The 23,897-nt window shown below is 32.7% G+C and overlaps 2 protein-coding genes across 2 annotated transcripts in view; both read left to right on the plus strand.

Moving 5' to 3' along the window:
• The window catches only part of LOC111993045 (uncharacterized protein At1g28695), a 24,393-nt gene extending 2,530 nt beyond the window's left edge, over nucleotides 1–21,863 (plus strand). Inside the window, exon 3 of the mRNA XM_024024897.2 lies at nucleotides 21,163–21,863. Coding sequence (XP_023880665.2) covers nucleotides 21,163–21,672 — 510 coding nt within the window. The 3' untranslated portion in view covers nucleotides 21,673–21,863. The remainder of the gene's footprint in view (nucleotides 1–21,162) is intronic.
• On the plus strand, nucleotides 15,430–19,031 carry LOC111993073 (uncharacterized protein At1g28695). The gene is made up of 3 exons (XM_065770160.1): nucleotides 15,430–15,758; nucleotides 15,863–16,252; nucleotides 18,835–19,031. Exons 1-3 carry the CDS (start codon nucleotides 15,609–15,611, stop codon nucleotides 18,952–18,954), a joined length of 660 nt encoding a protein of 219 aa, XP_065626232.1. The 5' UTR covers nucleotides 15,430–15,608; the 3' UTR covers nucleotides 18,955–19,031.
• Nucleotides 21,864–23,897: the final 2,034 nt, after the last annotated feature.

The following is a 23,897-nucleotide window of genomic DNA, read 5'->3' on the forward strand; positions in this document are numbered from 1 at the left end:
AAAAAAAAAAAAAAAAAACCCTTGAAGAATATTACTAGCTTGCTTGTAATTGGCTTGTACATAACATCACTCAATAACCTTTTCAATCCAATCATCTACTTTATCAGACAACACAAATATTTAAATGAAACAAAAAAGAAAGGAAAAAAAAAATCAACACATTGCCATGAAATATTATTAAAGAGCTAATATTGATACATTTTCATGAACAATGATATATGAGCTTATCTAAAAATAAAAAAAGAGAGATTATAATTTTATATATTCTTAATAAATTTTTATTTTTATTCTATCCAATAAACATATAAATTCATCAATAACTATATTATATGTATATATATAATTATTAGCGATAAATCCTAAATAGTACACTAGTATAAATTGGTATCGAAATAGTTCGATTCTCAGACTAACCAAAACGGCCTCTAGTACGATATTTACTTCCTTGGTCAAGCAAGGTTTTCAGACCCAGACCGTTCAATGAACCGTAAAAGGGAGATGTTCAAGGTTTTTGAGGTTGAACCGAGGTCAAATCGTGATGACGTCATAATTGATTTAATTATTATTTAAAATATAAATAAATATGTTAAATTAGTAAGAATTGAAAAATTACATAAAAATTTATAGGAAAAAGTTGGGTCTTTTGTAAATACTATTTTTTCTTAATTAAATTGTATTAAATTAATAATATTTAATACAAAATAATTAAAATGAATGCTTAAAATTATGTGTGGGGCCAGAAAATCAGGCAACCTCGGCCCACCTCAAACCAGGCCCAAAGGCCCGCGTTGAGGATGCATGAGGGGTTCGAGGATGAAGGCGCGAGGTCCGGCCCCCGAGGAACATATCCGAGGATGGCCTCGTCCTCAGGCATCCGAGATCTCGGAAGAGCACGAGCACCACCCCACCAAAGAGGGGTCTTCTCGAATATCCGAGGAGGAGAGGTTTCAGTGCCACGCGTCGGCGACGGGAGCACGGCGAAGGAGCAAGTCTTAGGCGAGCTGTCACCTCTGCATTGAATGCCCTCAACTAACATCCTGGCCGCATTAATGAGGACAGGACTCCTAAACAGTGCTGTTTTGGGTGCTGCAACCCACTGGAGGAATGGGGATGCGGCTGATGGGACAGGCTCTCAAGTGGTGGCCTGACTGATCAACAAATGGAGGGTTAGGATCAGTTTAGAGAGGTATATAACGTAAGGAGTCTTTCCTGAAAAGAGGACAGAGGATTGGCATTAAGAAGTCCTGTAGTGACCTGTGTCCTCTGGAACCTTTGTAATCAATCTTAAAAGAAGGAATAAGAACGCCAAGTTTCGGAAGACCAGTCCAAGGAGCATCATTGTGCATCCCAATTCATGTTTAAGTTGATAAATCCACATGCAACTATGCAGGGCAGTTGCACCCCTTACTAGGGCCTAGTTTTTGAGCTCACTCTCTATAAATTCATTGAAGGGCAAGCTAGATCTGGGCCTACTCTCTCAACTTGAAGAAGAGCCCAAATCGGGTCCCTACATTATGTAATATTGACTAAATTCATACTTATAGAGATTCAAATATATCTTAATTTACGATAAATATGATACTTGTTAGATTTTCTCTTGTTATTTAAAAGATTTTAAAACATTATATCTAAAAAATAATAAATAAATATAACAAAAAAACGTTTTAAAAAATATAACTAAAAAATAATAAACTTTTTCTTTTTTTGAGAGCCAAAAAATAATAAACTCAAACCTTAATAATTAATAAGTTGGCTGTGCTGGATAAAAAGATTAAAAAAAAAAAAAAAAAAAAAAAGGCTTATGACTCATGAGATCTCATGAAAAATCCAACCTCACTCACACATTTCCCCAAACATCATGATCAAAGTTACACGTTTACTCAAGCCACACCACATGATCAGACTTCAAACCCCAAACCCTATGGACTTTTGTCTTCAATTCTTTTAGTTTTAACTTTCCCTATAGCCTTCGCCTCTCTCTCCCTTTGTTATTTCTTCCACAGTTTTCAAACAAAGAGCAGTCTCCTTCCAAAAATTTCAACAAATAAAGAAGAAGCAGAGGTAGATGCAGATGCATATGCAAAAGCCAGAAGCAAATTTGTAGCTTTTCTTCCATAGTCTTCTATTCTATTCTTTTTTCTTTTTTTTTTTTTACTTGTTTTTTTTTTTTTTTTCTTTTTCTGAGAAGATTTGATGTTGGAGATTATTTTGAGCAATGTTTTTTCATTTTTTGGGAATTGTCAAACTCGATTCTGACTATGCCTGGGTTCTAATCCTAGTAGACACATTTTCAAATTTTTTCTTATTTAAGAGGCATGCTTGAATCGAGGTTGGGCCGTACGGTTCATGCCACAAGTTCTGCATGAACCGGGTAGTCCAACCCTGGTTCAAAGGGTTCACGGAATTACCTATGATGTCCGGTTCTTCAAGCTTAAAAAACCAAATTTTTATCCAGTTCTTGATTAACCCGATCAGACCTCCCGGTCCGGTCCAGGTTTGAAAACCTTGTAGTCAAGTGGTACAGGACAATTTACCAATCCTAAACACCAATTTACTAAGTGCAAAAGTCATCGTAACAGAATAAGGGATAAAAGATCATATGAGGCGAAAATGTGGATCAAAATAGTGCCAAAGTAAATATAACACTCCACGGTCAAATCATATATCAATCTACGTATATCAAATAGATAATATTCACTTAGAGTTTGAAAAATTGAAGCCACAAATAAAACAAACTATACATTAATTAACCCATATTCGTATTAGCTACTCTCCATGATTTGTAACATCCCAAGTGAAATGACCACCTTAAATTTGCTGTTACATTAGCCAATCGTTTATAAGAAGCGTACTTCTTGAATCGCTTCCAATCACGAAGGACGGCCTTTAGATCATTCACCTTGGCACTAATACTTTTACAACAATTGGCGTGTACTGTAGCCACTGCCCTCAAATCCCCGCTATCTTGGCAAAACCCACTAAAATAAAGGGTGTCTAAGAACCTTACACTAAGATTTAATTCTCTAATTATCCCCCCTCCAATCAAGTTTAATAACACATCTTGCTCTTTCTGTCCTGTTGAGTTGTCTTTCATGGCATACCATTTTTCTAATAATTTGATGGTCTTATTATTTGATCGGATGTAGTAGAAGCCAGTATTGATAAGATGCTTTTCAGATTGCGAATCACCTAAAAAATTGTCAGTACTAATTTGAAGATCCTTGGTTTCATTTGTACTTAGCCTAACAAGGGGATTCCTTAGCCACATCACATCTGTATCCTGTTACAAAAAGTTCAACCATATAAGAATAGTATAATGTTTAAGAACATACAAATAAAGAGGGAAAAGAAAAAACAAGAGAGAAAAGAAAAGAGCATTATGTTTATGGGCCTATGGCCTAGACTTGATTTGGTTTAGGAAGTTCAGTATTTAACCTTTGCTTATTGTCAATTCATCAAAAGATGTTAGATATGAAAAATAGTATCATATAAGACAGTCTTCTGAGACCTCTCTTGCACAAGATGTGTGGATTTCACATATGTGGATCTCACGAGCTAGAAATGAGAGGATGGTCTCATAATACAAATTCATGAGAGACCCTCTAATTAGATATGGGCCTAAACAGGGAGAGAGTATCATGATATCATCTAATGGAGTACTCCTCTCTTATTTGGTAGATCGCATTACCATATATTAGTGGGAGTTCTTTATTTCGAGAGAAGCGCTCCATGAGAGTCTCATAAGATAATTTTTCCCATCCAACCTAATGCTAATAAAATGGTGCTCTATGAAATGAACTAAATTGAAAATCTAGCTATTTCAACAATCTATTATTCAGCTTAGAAATTAATGAACTAATCTTGAGCAATTTCATTCACTTAATGCTAATAAAATGGTGCTCTATGAAATGAATTAAGTAACACAAACTAAATTGAACATCTACCTATTTGAGCAATCTATTATGCTTAGAAATTAGCAAACTAATCTTGAGCAATTTCACTAAATTTTTTTTCTACTGAAAAATATTATGGATTTGGGGTTTTTTTTGGGGGGGGGAGTGAGGATAGAGAATATGAGAATGAAAATACTTTGATTACACAATATGTGATTTATTTATTTTTGCCAAGTCACATTTTCCCCCTGAATATATAAAAGACTTTCTTTGTAGAGGAAAAGAGAAAAACAAGGCTACGGAGTATGAGAAAAACTTTGATAGTCCTGGGACTATCTAAGTATCACCCATGGAGTATGGGTTCCATTCCATCTAAAAGATTACAGGGTACAAACAACAAACCCGCAAAGAGGCAACCCAAAAAAAAAAGGCCCTAACGTGTTACAAAAGAAAGCCCAATGGGCTTCTATAAAAAAAGCCCAATCGGCTAAGTTATGTGTTACACATCTATCTCCTAACGTGTTACAAAAGAAAGCGCAATGGGCTTCTACAAAAAAAGCCCAATCGGCTAAGTTATGTGTTACACATTTCAACTCTCTTTTTACGAGCTCGTCTTTTTCTAGTGGAGGATAAGAGAAATTATTCTATATACGTTGGTTTATTAATTTTTAACTTGACCAATTTTTTATAAAAATAGAGTGGCGTTATTTCACACACTTTGTTTCGCACGAATTGCACACATGCACAATTATACATTGAACTCGTCCTGATTTCCAAACTATGTACTTTGTGTGTAACAGTATATATGCACTAGTTATTACCCTTAAAAATAAGAGAAATATTATGTCCACAACAATTTCACAATATTTTCACAACAAATCTTAAATGGTAAGTTGTTATTGACTTTTATGAGTGGGTAAAAAAGTAATCTTTAAGTTATGGACTTACCACTTAAAATTTACTAGTGAAGTGTTCTGAAAATATTTTAAACGTGACACTTCTCTAAAACTAATGAACACAGACAAGTTGATTAGGTAATCATTCAAGTGTTTGTTTGTTTTTGTGTTTTTGTTTTTTTGTGGCTAATGTCACATGTGAATGATTATTATTATTATGAATGTTTAAACTAATTACACTTTTTTTCCTTCTCTGTTTTTGTTTTCTTCTCTTCTCTTATTTTTTTTTTTTTTTTTTTTTTTTTAATCTTTTTATCCAGCACAGCCAACTTATTAATTATTAAGGTTTGAGTTTATTATTTTTTGGCTCTCAAAAAAAGAAAAAGTTTATTATTTTTTAGTTATATTTTTTAAAACGTTTTTTTGTTATATTTATTTATTATTTTTTAGATATAATGTTTTAAAATCTTTTAAATAACAAGAGAAAATCTAACAAGTATCATATTTATCGTAAATTAAGATATATTTGAATCTCTATAAGTATGAATTTAGTCAATATTACATAATGTAGGGACCCGATTTGGGCTCTTCTTCAAGTTGAGAGAGTAGGCCCAGATCTAGCTTGCCCTTCAATGAATTTATAGAGAGTGAGCTCAAAAACTAGGCCCTAGTAAGGGGTGCAACTGCCCTGCATAGTTGCATGTGGATTTATCAACTTAAACATGAATTGGGATGCACAATGATGCTCCTTGGACTGGTCTTCCGAAACTTGGCGTTCTTATTCCTTCTTTTAAGATTGATTACAAAGGTTCCAGAGGACACAGGTCACTACAGGACTTCTTAATGCCAATCCTCTGTCCTCTTTTCAGGAAAGACTCCTTACGTTATATACCTCTCTAAACTGATCCTAACCCTCCATTTGTTGATCAGTCAGGCCACCACTTGAGAGCCTGTCCCATCAGCCGCATCCCCATTCCTCCAGTGGGTTGCAGCACCCAAAACAGCACTGTTTAGGAGTCCTGTCCTCATTAATGCGGCCAGGATGTTAGTTGAGGGCATTCAATGCAGAGGTGACAGCTCGCCTAAGACTTGCTCCTTCGCCGTGCTCCCGTCGCCGACGCGTGGCACTGAAACCTCTCCTCCTCGGATATTCGAGAAGACCCCTCTTTGGTGGGGTGGTGCTCGTGCTCTTCCGAGATCTCGGATGCCTGAGGACGAGGCCATCCTCGGATATGTTCCTCGGGGGCCGGACCTCGCGCCTTCATCCTCGAACCCCTCATGCATCCTCAACGCGGGCCTTTGGGCCTGGTTTGAGGTGGGCCGAGGTTGCCTGATTTTCTGGCCCCACACATAATTTTAAGCATTCATTTTAATTATTTTGTATTAAATATTATTAATTTAATACAATTTAATTAAGAAAAAATAGTATTTACAAAAGACCCAACTTTTTCCTATAAATTTTTATGTAATTTTTCAATTCTTACTAATTTAACATATTTATTTATATTTTAAATAATAATTAAATCAATTATGACGTCATCACGATTTGACCTCGGTTCAACCTCAAAAACCTTGAACATCTCCCTTTTACGGTTCATTGAACGGTCTGGGTCTGAAAACCTTGCTTGACCAAGGAAGTAAATATCGTACTAGAGGCCGTTTTGGTTAGTCTGAGAATCGAACTATTTCGATACCAATTTATACTAGTGTACTATTTAGGATTTATCGCTAATAATTATATATATACATATAATATAGTTATTGATGAATTTATATGTTTATTGGATAGAATAAAAATAAAAATTTATTAAGAATATATAAAATTATAATCTCTCTTTTTTTATTTTTAGATAAGCTCATATATCATTGTTCATGAAAATGTATCAATATTAGCTCTTTAATAATATTTCATGGCAATGTGTTGATTTTTTTTTTCCTTTCTTTTTTGTTTCATTTAAATATTTGTGTTGTCTGATAAAGTAGATGATTGGATTGAAAAGGTTATTGAGTGATGTTATGTACAAGCCAATTACAAGCAAGCTAGTAATATTCTTCAAGGGTTTTTTTTTTTTTTTTTTTAAAAATAAGCTAGTTTTATCATTGCACACCCTTAGTGCGATAGTTACTTCACAAGTATAAATGCTTGTAGGGTGTGGAGGGCAAGTGCAAGGGCCGGGGTTCAAGTTTCTAGGAAAGAATTTCACACACATATACATTTAGATTAAGTTAGAATATAATTTCTATCTTATATAAATAATAATAATAATAATCTAGTTTTTAATTTTTTGTCATATATTTAATATAAAAGTTATCAAAAACTATATTTTTTGAAGGTGAGTTTTGATAAATACTATGCGAATAAGTTTTATTCCAAAAAATTTCTCAACAAAAAAGTTTGCCAAACTCGCCTTCTTTTTTTGTTTCTCAAATAAAATATTGCTCTTCTTTTCACTTATGTAAATGCACTACAGAAAAACAAACTTATAAGCCATTGTCGTGACTATGGGCCGAAACTCCTTTCTACCAAAAAAAAAAAAAAAGACTGGGCTGAAACTGGGGAGAGTGTGCGTGTCTGGGCCATAATATTTGGTAGATTGTGTGAGCTGCGACTGTAATAGTATGATATTGGGTTGAATTCATTTTTCTTTCCCTGAAAGTAGATAGTGTGTTGAATTAGACATGATATATTGCATCTTTGCATTTGCATATTAATCATGAATACCACAAAACATTTCAATTTTCTTAGGATGAAATAAAATATTAGCAGTTTCTAAAATTACTCCTAGAGTTAAACTCAACTATATAAGATATATATAACATTTTTTAAATTAAATAAAATATAATTGAAAAATATATAATTATTGAATTTTTAAAGTAAGTAATATTTCAAGACATTCCAAGATCAAATATTTGGCACATCCAAATAAGGCAATTTGTCATGAGAAGTATCACAACTATATATACTAAATGACACCGAGAGTCTTGTACCTCACCAATAATTTTAATGGCCTAGTGACACCTCTCTTGGTACTAAGTATCTATGGGTGAGCAAGGTTAAAAAAAAAAAAAATACAAAATAAAAGTCTTGCAGCTCAATTAGTTTGCTCTCTTTTATAACAAGTTGGAATTCCCCCTCCCCACCCACCTTGTTGGAACAAATGATATAGAAGAAATGGTACGTTAGAAACATTAACTGAGAATCATGCCCTCTAATGAAATGATAATGGACCGGGTTTAATGGGCTTTGCAATCTAATATGATTCTAATAATAAAGGTTTGAAACTTTTTAAATGAATTTGCCTTCAAAGCTTTTAAATTTGACTTTAAGCTACATATGAATTTACATTCTTAAAAGGACTAGTTTGTAACTAATAGATACAACTTCACTTAATATCTTTCTATTTGATGTGAATTTTAAAAATTCAAAATTGGAGAATATTTTCTTTTTATATCATCCATTCTTGCAAAATTTAAAAAAAAAATAAAAGATTAACAGTTATGACATCAATCAAATATTTAAATTTCAAGTTTTGAGTCTCAAATTATGCATAAAAAAAATTATGGATCGAATAATAAATAATATCTAATTGGCATGAATTTCAACATGCATATTAAGAATATAAAGAACACATAATCCAATAGTTATATTTTCAAAATACGTATCCATGTTATTATTATTTTTTTTTAGTGGGAATCATAGCCAATTCTACAAAGTTTGTGGCCAAACTTTCTCCTTACTAAAACACTTTCATTCCTAATAATTTTATTTATAATAAAAAAAAAATATGATTTTTTGTTATTCCACAATAGGGAAAAACAACAAAGAGCAAAAAATCCAATGATTTTTTCCATAACAAAAGTAAATATGTATCTATCTCTCTCTTAAAAAGTATTTAAAAAAAAAAAAAGTTTATGTACCACCATTTATGATATTTGGTTATTTATTACACTTAACAGCTGGTAATTCACATAAATACGTTTAATTATTCAAATGAGATCAGTTAAAAGATGGAATTACTAAGTATTAATGTTTCCTTTGAAAAAAAAAAAACTTTGATAAAATTATAAACATTTTCAACCTCGTGATCACCATTTTAAATGTTAAAACTTTAACAAGTAGTTAAAAATGTGAAAATATTTTGTTATCTCTATCAACTGAAATTTAGATGTATGTTGCATGTTTTGTTAAAACACTTATTGTTATTTTATCTAAAAAAATTAATAAGAACAAATATGTTGTTGTCTCTATCTAAAAAATATTTTTATGAAAAATATTGCTGTAATTTGGTGAAGTCACTTAGGGCAACCACGGTTTCTAAGGTTAACTTATTGAATTCTATACAAGCTTCACAATTGCATCAATGGAGGAATGAAAACTCAGAGAGAGAAAGATGAATGTAAAACTTGTAGAAAATGAATTCATTGAATAAGTTTACAATACTCTGTTCTATATATAGTGAGAACAGAGGTAGAAAAGATGAAAAAGAGAAAACACAAATAACTAACTGCTCAATTGATCTAAGCCATACACGTGGAATAAAAGCTAACTAACTATTTAACTTGTATGTATAAACGGCAGTCGTTCATAAGTTCTTAGTCTATTCTAAACTTAAACTACTTGTAGCTTATCTCTATATTTACAAAACTACAATGCACAAACACTGATGTCTTATAACAAACTCAACACTCCCCCTCAAGATGAACCATAGATGTTGATCAGGTTCATCTTGGACAGAAGAAAGTAGAATTGCTTAGTTCCAAGTGCCTTTGTGAAGGAGTCCGCAATCTGGTGTTTGGTAGGCACATGAAAAGTCTTAATCACCCCACTTTGAATTTTACTTCAAATGTAATGACAATCAACCTCTATGTGCTTTGTGCGTTCATGAAATACTGGATTTGTAACAATATAGAGAGCTGCCTTGCTATCACAATACAAAGAAGCTGGATAATTGTGATCTAAACCAAAGGTTCCTAGTAATGCCACCAACCATACAAGTTCACTTGTGACAGTGGCCATTGCACGATACTCAGACTCAGCTGATGATCTGGATATGACTTGTTGCTTCTTACATTTCCAAGATACAAGAGAATTTCCAAGGAAAACACAAAATCCTGAAACTGATTTTCTAGTGTCTGGACATGCTGCCCAGTCAACATTACAGTAGGCTTTGAGCTTCAATTCAGAACCTGTAGATAGGAATAAGCCTTGTCCTGGTGCCTTCTTAAGATACCTAAGTACTTTATAAGTTGCTTGTAAATGAGGAATTTGAGGTGAACTCATAAATTGACTCAGTTTGTGCACTGAGTAACAAATGTCAGGTCTGGTCAAAGTCAGGTAAAGAAGTTTGCTAATAATTCTTCTATACAAAGATGGATCTGGTGCAGCCTCTCCCATTGAACTCCTAAATTTGGCTGTTTAATCCATAGGTACATTGGCAGGCTTACTTGCTAGCAGACCCGTATCAGATAGCAGCTCTAAAACAAACTTCCTTTGACATAAACTAATACCTTTTTCAGTCATTGCAACCTCAAGACCTAAGAAATACTTCAAAGTACCAAGGTCCTTGAGTTTAAACTTGGCATCTAGGAAAACTTTGAAAGTATTGACTGCCTCCACATTGTTGCTAGCTATCAAGATGTCATCCACATAGACTAGTAAGATGAGAATTGAACCCTTGCTAATCTGAGTGAAGACAGAGTAATCTGATTTAGATTGAATGAAACCATGATCAAGAAGAGTGGATGAGAGCTTAGCAAACCACTGTCTACTGGCCTGCTTCAATCCATAAAGGGATTTAGTGAGTTTGCACACCTCCCCCTTGCTGCCAAACCCAGGAGGAGGAACCATATACACTTCCTCATTCAAATATCCATGCAAGAAAGCATTGTTAACATCTAGTTGGGACAAATGCCAACCATACACAGCAGCCATAGCCAAAAGGGTCCTAACTGTGACAAACTTCACAACAGGAGAGAAAGTCTCATAGTAATCAACACCCTTAGTTTGAGTAAAACCTTTAGCAACCAATCTAGCCTTGTACCTTTCTATAGAGCCATTAGCCTTAAGTTTGATTTTGTAGACCCATTTGCACCCAATAGGCACTTTACCAGGAGGCAGGTTGGTCATGATCCAAGTCTTGTTAGCCTGAAGTGCATCAATCTCAGCCTTTATGGTAGCTTGCCACAAAGGATCAGGTAAAGCTTTAGCATAGGAGGTTGGTTCCTTGACAATAGACAAGGTCACAGAGAAGGCTTTATGTGCATTAGACAATTTAGAATAAGAAAGAGTTGATGAAAGTGGATAAAGGATACTTGGACTGTCAATGGAGATTGAATCATGGGAAGGTAGAGAAGTGGAAGTTAAGTTGCAGTGATGATGAGGAAGAATGGAGGAAGCTAAACCACAATGATAATCATGAAGATAAGAAGGAGATTTATGAGGCCTAGTGGACTTTCTAATAAGAGGTGAGGCAGGTTGAACATCAGGAAAAGCAGACTAAACAACAGGCAAGTCAGGTTGAATAATAGGAAATTCAGGTTGAAAAGAAGACTCATGATGATGAGAAGGATCCAGAGCAGGATGAACAAGGTCTGGAAATTCATCAGGGGGCACAGTAGTATCAATAGAACTAAAAGGAAGAGAAAACTCAGTAGAAATAGAAGCAACAGGATCATGAACAAGTGACTGAGAGGGAAAAACATTGTGAGAAATGGAAGAAGGACTAGGTATGAATTTAGACTGCCAATGTTTAAAAGGAAAAACAGTCTCTTTGAAGATAACATCCCTTGACAGAAACAAGGTTCTAGTGGACAAATCATACAACTTATACCCTTTAGTCCCAAAATGATAACCAAGAAATATGCATGCTTTTGCTCTAGGGTCAAATTTAGACCTGTTCCTAGTTAAAGTAGAGGCATAACATAGACAACCAAATGATCTAAGGTGCTGATATGAGGGGGAATGACCCAAAAGTTTCTGGTATGGAGTAAGATTGCCTAGAAGAGGACTAGGCAACCTGTTGATGAGATATGTGGCTGTAAGAACACAATCTCCCCAGAATTTTAAAGGTAAGTTGGCATGAAATCTCAAGGCTCTAGCAACATTGAGTAGATGTTGATGTTTTCTTTCAACAACAGCATTTTGCTGTGGAGTTTCAACACAGGATAGTTGATGTAAAACACCTTTGAAAGCATAAAACGAAGAAAGAGCAAATTCAAGACCATTATCACTCCTAATGACCTTAATGGATACTTTGAACTGAGTAAGGATCATTTGGAAGAAGGATTGAACCAAAGAAGAAGCATCAGATTTGTACAAACTCAACATAACTTTTATTATATAGTATTTTTTTTTAGAAACAAATTAAATGTTAAACACACACACACACTTAATTACACTATCTTACCAAGCCCAAACACATTACTTAACCTAAAGTATCACTACAAAGGGTCTAACTCTTGTAGTAGTAGAGTGAGACTTTAAGCAAAATTACATATTATATGATTTTCACCCAAAAAAAAAAAAATACATAGTATATGATATAACATTTAACTTTTCAAATATAATAAAATATAATTTTTAAAAATATAATTATTGTCTTTATAAAGTAAATATATCAAGACATTCCAAAATCAAACATGCAGCATATGCAAATAACAGAATTTGTCATGAGAAGCATCACAACTTTTTATAATAAATAAACACCAAGAGCCTTGTACCTTGCCCTATATATATAATGACACCTAATGTCATCTCCCTTTGGGTATGCAAAGTTAAAATAAAAAACAGTCTTCTACCTCAATTGCATGGTTTGGTCTCTTTTAATGAATTGTATATGCTAAACATTAATTGAGAATCGTGTCCTTTAATGAATGATAATGGATCGGGTTTAATTGGCTTTTCGGTCCAAACTGATTCTAATAATAAAGGTTTGAAACTTTTAAAGTGAAATTGACTTCAACTTTTTAAAGCCATTAAGGTTTGGGAAATATTTGAGTTTTACCTTAGGCACATATGAATCCTATTCCTAGTTGATAATGAATTTACATTACTATAAAGGATAATGCCAATGGTTACAACTTCCTTAAATATTTTTTTGTTGGATGTGAATTTTGAGAAATCCATAATTGAATAACATTTTCTTTTTATATCATTCTTACTTGTAAATTTTCAAGAAAACCAAAAATTAATAGTTATATTATCAATCAAATGTTTAAATTTCAACTTTTATAATTTAAAATTATGTATAAAAAACAATTTTATGAATCAAATAGAAATAACATCCAATTAATATGAAGTTTGACATTTGTGTTGAAAGTATAAAAAATATGTAATCAAACAGTTAAAATTTTAAAATATGTAACAATATTAATTTTTTTAATAGGAGTTGTAGCCAATTTAACTAAATTTGTAACCAAACTTTGTTATTACTAAAATACCTTTATTTCAAACAATTTTATTTATATTTAAAAACTTTGGCATTTTATTATTCACTCCAGGGAAAAACAACACAGAGCCAAAAATCCTGTACTTTCTATAACAAAGGTAAATATGTACCCATCTTTCTCTAGCTCTTAAAAAACCTTTTTTTTTTTAAAATGTTTCTGTACCGCCATTTATGATATTTAATTATTTATTTGACTCAACTGCTGGTAATTCATATGAATGATAATTAAGATGGAATTACTAACTTTGATAGCATTATAAACACGTTTTCAACCATTTTAAAAGTTAAAACTTTGACAAGTACTAAAAAACGTGGAAATAAGTACGTTTTGACGTCTCCATTTTACGACCAAAGTATTTATGACGACTCTTTATACATTGCTGGTGAGATATGAACCACTCGTGAATCCTAACACTTCTGTGACTACGACAAGTCTCAACAAATGAACTTCTAGAACATGACTTGTCACATGTAAATTAACTCACGGAAACTAATGACTACAAAAATCAGAATTAGACATTTCAAAAAAAAAAAAAAAAAGTCAGAATTAGACATATATAGTCATTTCTATTTTCTAATAGAAATCAATGGTATTTATTCAATATCTAACACCAATATTGTAAAATAAAACTCTCATACAATTTTGTTCTGTAGTGTTACAATTTTTGGTGGTTTTATATTCATGTCAGAGTTTTACCAATTTGTTGAAATTCTCTGCACCATCTACAATTATGCTTGGCTTGTATTAGTAATGTCTATGCATAATTTAAAATTCAATGTGTAACTATTATAGTGTTATTCATCATTAAACACCACTATAAGTTTCTTTAAAAAATATTCTCCCCTCTCCCTGTATGTGTGTGTGTTAAAAATATTTAATATTCTCAAAAGAAAAAAAAATTAGTGGGTTAATCCCACATTGAAAAATAAGTGTGAGTTAAAGAGTTTTAAAGTCTGTGTTGTGTATTCAAGAGTTAGGCGCTTTCGGATATACACCACTGTAAGTTTCTTTAAAAAAACCTTCTCTCCTCTCCCTCTGTGTGTGTGTTAAAAATACTTAATACTCTAAAAAAAAAAAAAGCACATGGCTCCTAAGAGCACTTGTATCAATGTTTTTTTTATAATAGAAAATATACCACATTTTAGTTTACCAAGTTGAAAATTCACCCACATCAGATTATGTAAAATTGTATAAAAATATATTGTTACTATAGTTATTGTGTAAATTTACATTGACATTATTCATTTTGCATTTAGTTTTTTATTCTTTTATTATGTATCTTGAAGATGAAGTAAGAAAGCGAATGATGATTGCTGTGTGTGAAGAAAAAAAATAATTTTAAAAAATAAAATAAATTTAATATTTTAATGAAATGTAATGTAAAATAAATAATGTAATGTTTGGTGTTTTGAGATGTGAGTATGTTAAATAGAAGGGGGGAAAAAAGCAAATTTTTATGCTAAAATATACATAAAATTTTGCACGAGCTAGCTATGTGAATGCTCTTATGGACTTATGTCAATCTACATTCTGAAACTCATAAAAATGTATGTATTTCTCTAACATATAGGCTAGGTTTGGCTGGGTGTAAAGTATTTTCCGAGTGTAAAATATTTTCAGGTGAAAATATTTTCGAGAAAAGGAAATATTTTCAAGTGTTTGGCTGCATTATGAAAATTGTTTTGGAAAATGTTTTCAAGTGTTTGATTGTATTCTAAAAATGCTATTTTTCTACCAGTTGCTCACATTTTCTTAGCCATTTCTCAGCCGGTGCTGGGTGTGACGAGACCGGTGCTTTTGGTGCAATCTCCTCTCTCTCTCTCTCTCTCTCTCTCTCTATTTTCCTGGGGTGAAAATCATTTGAAGGTAAAATAAAACTTGAAAATGAATTACGGGTGAGGCAGGGTATTTTATAGTCAACGCAGAAAATGAATTCCGTTTGACCCAATTTTCTGTAGCTACCAGACACAAAGACTGGTGTAAAATGATTTCTTGAAATCATTTGAAGGCAAAACAAACACAGCCATAATTTCTATATTTGATTTCTATATTTGGTGGGCTGGACTATGCATGCAGCATGCGGTAAATAAGAATTTGGCCAAGAAAATGAAAATTATAACTACCAGTCTACAAGTACAATATATCCTAAAGTGATTGGAATTAATATGATGTTTCTTAAAGACCTCAGGCAGATAGCATGACCTTTCTACCTTTTTTTAGGTGGTAATTTGGTAAATGATGACCTTTCTACCTGGCATGACCTTTCTATCCCTCTCTCCCTCTTTATCTAAGTTCCTTCTCTATCAATTTTTGTTTTTTTTCCAGAAGTGAGACATCTTGATCATCCAAATTAAAACCCCAAAAGGCACACATGGATCATGTAAAACACTCACTTGGAAATCCTGCAATACTTTTATTATTCTTCGTGGGGTTCTTGTATCTTTGTTTTTGGTCCTCCTCCTATATCACAAATCCACTCAGTGTGTTCCGAAAGGAATCTCTTTCCACACAATCAAACACAGTAAGTTTCAACTTTCAAGCTTATTCCTTCATTTATTTCACAAACATGCATATGGGTTGTCTTAATTTTGCACAAAAAACTCAAAAATCTTTTAATTCTTACAGACCAACATACGTGTTCCTCAAGATGACCTTGAAGAAGCTTTATCCAAAGCTTCAATGGCAAACAAAACGGTCATAATCACTATCATAAACAAGGCCTATGCTGACCAAGACATCCAAGCTGACACCACCATGCTTGACCTTTTTCTTGAGAGCTTTTGGCTTGGGGAGAACACTAGGCCACTGCTTGACAACCTTTTGATCGTGGCAATAGATCAGACGGCCTACGATCGCTGCCTGTTTCGACGGTTGAACTGCTACAGATTGAAAACGGACGGTGTGGATTTTGAGGGAGAAAAAGTTTACATGTCCGAGGATTTCATCAAGATGATGTGGAGAAGAACTCAGTTTCTAATCGAGGTTCTTAAGCGTGGCTACAGCTTCATTTTCACGGTAAGTTATAGTTTACTATTGCATTTATAGTATATATTTGGAGTTATAAACATTGGATAGAAGCTATTTCACACGTTCTGTTACACTCACTTGAAAAACAAATATGACTTGCAATTACGATTTTCAAGTTATTCTTAAAACTATGTGTAACAGAGTAGGTGTAATAAGCACTACTCTATACATATTAGATAGTTATTCTGGATATGGTATGGTTAGAAGTTCACTGTTTGGCTTTATAATTAAGATGTCTTATGGTAGAAACTAGAAAGTAATACTTTTGAAGCAAACTTGAAGTTCGCACTTACAAACAAATTTATCGGCTCCTCTCATTCAACTTAATTAGTTAGGAAAAACAAAAGCTACGCGGTTAGATGGTTTTTGGTCGATAATGTAAATGTGGTTGGTTGAAATTGAGACAATGCTGACTGGAATATGATAAGAATGTGAATATGACTGGCACTGACTTTTTGGTCACGAATATCAGTGCCCGTTTGGTTCAACTTTTGGGCTTGAAAAAAAAGCGTTTTCTGGGGCTTGTAAATGCGTTTTTTTCTCGTTTTCGTATTGGACTTTCAGAGTCCATTTTGTTAGGTGCTTTGGGAGTTTTAGAAGAGTGTTTTTAAAACTTATTAAAAACTCTATTTTGCAATCACAATTTTCATAGTTTTTTTTTTTTTTTTACAAATTCTCATTTTAAACTCAAAAGATAGTTTTTGCTTATACAAACACACTCAGAGGTGCAATACCAAAATGCATTAAACACAATCCAAGGTTGGTTTTACTAGAGCCTTCATGTCAGTCATATGCATAATATAAAAAGACGTAGAATTTACATAGTTTTGTCAAAAAATGACCCACATTAGTATGTGTATAATTATATAAATTTATAAGTTTGTTACAATACGTAGCTGTGTAAATTTACATTGACACTATTTATTTTAGATTTAGTTGTTTATTCTTTCTTTACGTATCTCAAAAATGAAGAAAGCGAGTGAATGGTGGTTGTTACGTGTGAAGAAAGAGAAACAATAAAAAAAAAAATTGATATTTTAATAAAGTGTAATGTAAAATATATAATTTGATGGGGGATGTTTTGAAAAGTGAGTATGTAAAATTGAAAAAAATAAAGTTTTTATGCTAAAATAAACATAAGTTTTTGCATAAACAAATGCGAATGCTCATTGTTGGAATTTTCGACTATTATCTCTAAATTACCCTCCTTTTTCTTGAACTCTCTATTCTACCCCTTTCTCTAACTAGAAAATACATAGCCAAAGAGAAACAGAGATTTGGGTTCCAACAAAAATTGTTGGAGTCAATATACACAAACACAACTCTTAGATTTGTTGCCCTCAAAAGCTATTTTTTAGCACAACTGCATGCTGTGGATGCTGTTGAAGTGAACCAGGTCTTGATTCTTCATGAGAATCGTGGACTTACCAATCAACACAATGGCAAAAAAATATACTTCAAAGGATGATACTGGAGTGGGTCTTGATTCTTGATAGGCCATGGAGGCAAAGGTCTCATTGCGAGAAGGAATCTAAGACTCACTGAAGTCACTTTGTTGAAGAAATGGCTGAGAAAATAAGAAAAAAAAAATAGTAAGCTTATGAAAAAAATTAATAAATTATATTAGAGTAATGTTTTTAATTTTATAAGAATATTAGAATAATGTTACCATTGTTATTGGTTTTAATTTGGGATACCACTAGCATAAATTTTTTACACACCAATAACAACACTTGTCATCTAAAATTTATTGTAATATTATTGTGATAATGTTGTGGACCTAGCATTATTTATTATAGTAAGCAGGAAAGAAAAATGAATACAAAAATTACAAAAGGAAAAAGATATAAGTCTTATTGAAATCATAATTTGTAGAGATTCATATTATTAAAGATTTTAAGATAATTATTGGGTATTCTATTACAATGAAAATTAAAGGTGTCATTTGTTATTGAGAAGAAGTCATTAATAATCTTCTAAAAAAAGCATCAATAATAATAAATAACAACTATCATTATTATTATTATCATCATCATCATCATCATCATTTTGATAAGAATTCGCTTAATGTATATATTTTGTCATGTTTGATCATTTATACCTCAAACTACAATTTTGATAAGTGTTAGTCAAACATTAATAATTTTTACTAAACGCTTTGTTTATAAAATAAAATAAAATAAAAAAACAAAGCCTAATGTTATACTGCATTTTTTGAAACCACAACTTTTTCTAAAAGCAAAACATCAAAAAGCTAAACTAAACTTCATGTAGGATGTATCCCGAATTGTTTTTAATTATTTTTTTTTCTTTCTAAGAAAGAGTCATAGTTTATAAGAAGTGAAAATGTTAGTATATTAGCTAGTCTATGAAATGAAGGTACATCTATTACAAAAGTACACGGGTACACTTATCATTTATGCCAAATTGCCAATTGTTTGTACTGCAAACGTGGACCACTAATGTTGAACCCTTCACATCAAAGTTTAAGCATTTTATGAAGCCAGCTGTCATGTGAAAGCTAGTATATATTTTTTTTTGGTTAAACCACCCGGTATCCGAAACCACAGGGGCTTCGACTAAATCTGGATTCGAGCCGGGTAGGACCACAAGGGCGGCAAAGCTCTTCCAACCGAGTTTTAACGCAGCTGCATACCCAAGGCTCGAACACGAGACCTTGGTTAAGGTAGGACAACCCCTTACCAGTTGACCAACGCGCCCGGTGGTGAAAGCTAGTATATAACGTATGCATATACATGGTATAATTAAAAACAATCACAATTACATATATATTTAAATTCTATTTAGTGTAAGAGTTATACATTTTTTAAATTTAGTGTAAGAGTTATAGTCTTTTTTCTTTAAGATATACACATGAATTTACTTTTCTTTTTTTAAATTTAGTTTTTAATGATTTATTTATATTAGACTTTTCTTTTTTTGTACAACATTAACTCATCTAAAAAAAAAAAAAATCAAACAACAATTGGAATTCAATTTAGAATTTAATTAGACTTTCTCTTAGTTTTAGCTTTAATTGATTATATATATATATATATATCTGTGTGTGTGAGATTTTAAATGGCTATGAACTTTTGTTTCCTTGGATGGGTTCATGCTGTTTGAATTTTCTTGTGTAATTTTTTGGTATGTCAAATGTCAAGAATTAGCAATAGATTAATTATCCGAATACTTCAATTAAAATTTGATTAGCCCACCTCAAAAAGGCTTAGTAAACAATCCGTTTTTGACATTGGATTTGGGTGGTCAAGTGTTCAATAATTGAGATTAGGCATGCCGTAGTCGAGGTTGCCATAGGGTGGCTAATATGGTTGTTGGGGGGTCGATTTGGCTGTAAGATGTAAGTGGCTGATCTATGCTGTGGGTATCCGATTTTGATTGTCGATAGTCAATTTTGGTCATTAGATTTGTTTGTGAATAAAATAAAATAAATAAACAATAGTATCTAAATAGAATAGTAAAAAAGTAGGAAGGTAAATTGAATAATAGACTAACAAAATAGAAAGAAAAAAAATGAGTTTATTTATTTATTTATTTATTTTTTTAATATCAAAACTTAGCTTAAACTTATAAAGAGGTTTATGTGAATGTTATTATTGGAGTGTCTAAATTTCGGTTTATGTGTTCAGCAAAAAAATTAGTTTAGGTTTTTGTGAATGTTCTTATTGAGTGTCTAAGTTTAGTGTTCTCTGGGGCTTTACTTCTAACAATATGGATTATGTGAGAAGAAAGCTTATAAATTTCAGAGTCATTTAGGAAAGCGAAGACATGCAAATCAAAAGGAGCTTAGTTTGGGTTTTGAAGAAACTGTCAACAGTTGAGATTGTGGTAATAAAGAAATGTTGGAAAGTTAATGGAAGTCATAAAAGAAGGAAGTGACAATTTTTACGCTTAGAAGTGTGAGAAATAAAAAATTTTACCGCCACAACTTTTGCCATACCATTTTTTACAATTATTTTATGTGGTTAATTCCTAATTGTGAGTGGTGTAAAAAAAGACATGGGTTTATATGAAAGTGCTTGGCAACTAGTTTCCTCTCATTTTTCTTTCTTGTATGGTTCTTAATTTGCTACTTGACTTCCAAGATGAAGAATAACCCGGGAATGCTTGATGTCCATCATTGGCAATAAAATTACACCAACCATTAAAAAGTTGTGTGAGCTCCCTCTCATCCCCTCTCCTCTATCTTCACTTCCCCCAATTCCATAATATTTTAGTGAATGATCTCAAATGGGTAGGAAATTTCAGTGAATGAAATTGCTCAAGATTAGTTTGTTTTTGGTCTTTTAGAAGTTTTAATATATAAATTTTTGAGTTATTTTTTTGCAGTATTTGAAACTGTCTGAAAAACTTTTTGTAAGCTAGCATCATTGTACGTTCAAGCAATGGTACCATTCTATTTGTATTAAGTTGGATGGGGAAAATTATCTTAAGAGACTAACTCATGGAGCACTTCTCTTACAATATATGACTTCCACTGGTATATGGTAATGAGATCTACCAAATATGATGAATACTCCATTAGATGATTTCATGATACATTCTCGTTGGATAGATCTATATCTAACAAGAGGATATTTTTATGAAACAGTCTCATGAGACCATCCCCTTATATCTTGCTTGTGAGATCCACAAATGTGGAACTCACACATCTTATGCAAGAGAGGTCTCGTGAAACTTTTTTATAAGATACTTTTTTCATATCTAACTTCTTTTGTTGAATTAACAATAGACAAAGGTTAAATATTGAACGATTTAAACCAAACTAAAGTCTCTTTTCTTTTCTTCTTTTTTTTGTTTTTATTTTTTGCCCTCTTTATTTGTATTTTCTTAAACATTATATTTATTTTTAAATGGTTGGTAACTTTTTGCAACAGGATACAGATGTGATGTGGCTAAGGAATCCCCTTACTAGGCTAAGCACAAATGAAACCGAGGATCTTCAAATTAGTACTGACTATTTTTTAGGTGATCTGCGATCTGAAAATCATCAAATCAATACTGGCTTCTACTACATCCAATCAAATAATAAGACCATCAAATTATTAGGAATATGGTATGCCATGAAGAACGACTCTAAAGGACAAAAAGAGCAGGATGTGTTATTAAACCTAGTAAAAGGGGGCATAATTAGAGAATTAAATCTTACAGTAACTTTCTTGGACACCCTTTATTTTAGTGGGTTTTGCCAAGATAGCAAGGATTTGAGGGTAGTAGCCACTGTACATGCCAATTGTTGTAGAAGTATTAGTGCCAAGGTGAATGATCTAAAGGTTGTCCTTCGCGATTGGAAGCAATTCAAGTACACTTCTTATAAACGATTGGCTAATGTAACAACAAATTTAGGTTGGTCAATGCACTGGGGATGTTCCAAGTCATGGAATTAAAGTAGCTAATACGACTATGGGTTAATTAATGTAATATATTTTATTTGTTGCTTCAATATACTCAATAGGAATTTAATTGCTTTGATATACATAGATTGATACACAATTTGACCTTTCGTGGGGCCAATTTTCATTTTACCATGGAGCGTTATATTTACTTTGGCACTACCTTGATCCATAGTTTTATCTCATATGATATCTCCTATCCCTTATTCTGTTACGACAACTTTTGCACTTATTAAATTTGTGTGTAAGAATGGTATTATGGTAAATTGCCCTATCCTGTTTAACTCATCTTGTTTGACTCTACCTCGTATGGACTTGGATCCCTGACTTCTAAAAAGGTGACGGGTCAAAAATGAGTTTTGTTTGTCCCAACCCATCTTGTCTTGTTTGGCCCCGCCCATTATATATATATATATATATATAATTTAATATTTTATACACATGTCCTAGTCATAATTTAAGTTTTTTTACACATTCTATTACCATATTCAAAACATTTTTCTATCCTCCTCACTCAGTACTCTTATGGTTACCCTTTCCCTTTTTTGTTCCATCTTAATCTTATCAATGTTAGAACCATCTCATTATTGTTAATAAAACACCTTCAATCGTGCCCTGAACCCAACTTGTCCCACTCTCACCTCACACGGGTTTTTCCAATCCCAATAAAAGAAAAAAGATAGGGTAAAAATGAGGCACCCATGATCTGATCCCAGCTTACCCCGTCACCTTTGGTGTGAAACCCTTGTTTTAGTAAATTTTTTGATAACATGTGTATGGTTCAACAATAAAGTGGGCGTGAATGAAGGATTAATACTGGTGAAACGACAGTGTGAATTTGGCAGAATAGATGGCTTCCTTTGGGTACAACTTACAAGGTTATTTCTCAACCTAAATTCCATCCAAAAAATGCTTTGGTGAGGGATTTAATTGACACGGTAAATCATTGTTGGCAAGCTGATAGTCTTGAAGCTTCTTTGATTAAGTATTCCTTTGATACAATTTAGGCCAAATGATAGTCTTCTCTGGGCCGGGTGTGGGTCAGAATGATCAAAGGGATCTTTACAGTGAAAAGTGCTTATTAAACAAAAGGAGGAGAATGGTCATGAGATATTTATCGTTTCTTAATGCCAACAAGGGTTGTGGAATAAATTTGTTTTTTAGTGTTTCTGATATATAGAGATAATAATTGATTATTACAATTATAATTATTTGAATATTTTCAACATGACTAATGTTCAACATCATGTTTGTTCAACATCACATGTGCCACATGCCAAAGTGAGTAAGGGTAATTGTAAATTCATAGCACTTGATCACTTTGGCTTGTAGCTTATGTGATTCTTAAATGTGTCCGAATTTGGTAACTATGGGATGTAAAACCCATATTTACACAATCCAATAAAAGATTTTCACATTAATCTTTTACTTAAAAATCAATACATCCTATCACACCTAATAACACCACATCAGTCTTTTACTTAAAACCTGAAATATGGTGTTTATTGAGATGTTGTCTGTAAGGACCAAATTTGATTTTCTAGTCCGGTATGTGAATGGACTTAGGCCCAAAAAGCTCAAAACAATGAATTTGTAGAGAAATGAGTCAGAAAAACTGGGCTTTAGTTAACCGGACAACAGGTTAAGTAGGTTAGTGATGAAATAGTGAAGATAGACAAGTGTAGACTGAAGAATAAATGTCCTCGGCAATGTCCGAGGAGACTGATTCTTATATAATGCTCTTAAATGTGGTTACAAGTTTGGTTTTAGATTGCTACGATGTTTCTTCTCTCATTTTTCGATCCTCTAATCTCGTTGACTCCCCCTTCTTTTATACCCCTTTTCCTTTTCATCCCTATCTTCCACGTGCATACTAGATGTTTGGTGTTGATACTTGTCCCATCAGCACCTCCCATAAGTCTTCCTATAGTAGCTATAAAGCTGAAATCTACTGTTTAAATATCACATCCACATTAATACGGCCAGGGAGTTAGCTGCAGTGCATTTAATGCGGAGGTAGCAGCTTTCTCTTTAGATATTTTAGAATTCTTTCCTGTCCTGGGCTCCCATAGTGTTTATTTGTATCAACTGAGTATTTCTGTGACATTTCTTTGGATTACAGACCATCTCTGTGGACCTCGGCCTCGGTTAGCGAGTTGGTTCTTATTCTCGGCACAACCCCCTGGGCCGTTATGGTCTAAATTGACTTCTCCGTTTTC

The sequence above is a fragment of the Quercus suber genome, unplaced genomic scaffold (genome assembly GCF_002906115.3).
Source record: "Quercus suber isolate HL8 unplaced genomic scaffold, Cork oak 2.0 scaffold_3B, whole genome shotgun sequence".
NCBI lineage: Eukaryota > Viridiplantae > Streptophyta > Magnoliopsida > Fagales > Fagaceae > Quercus > Quercus suber.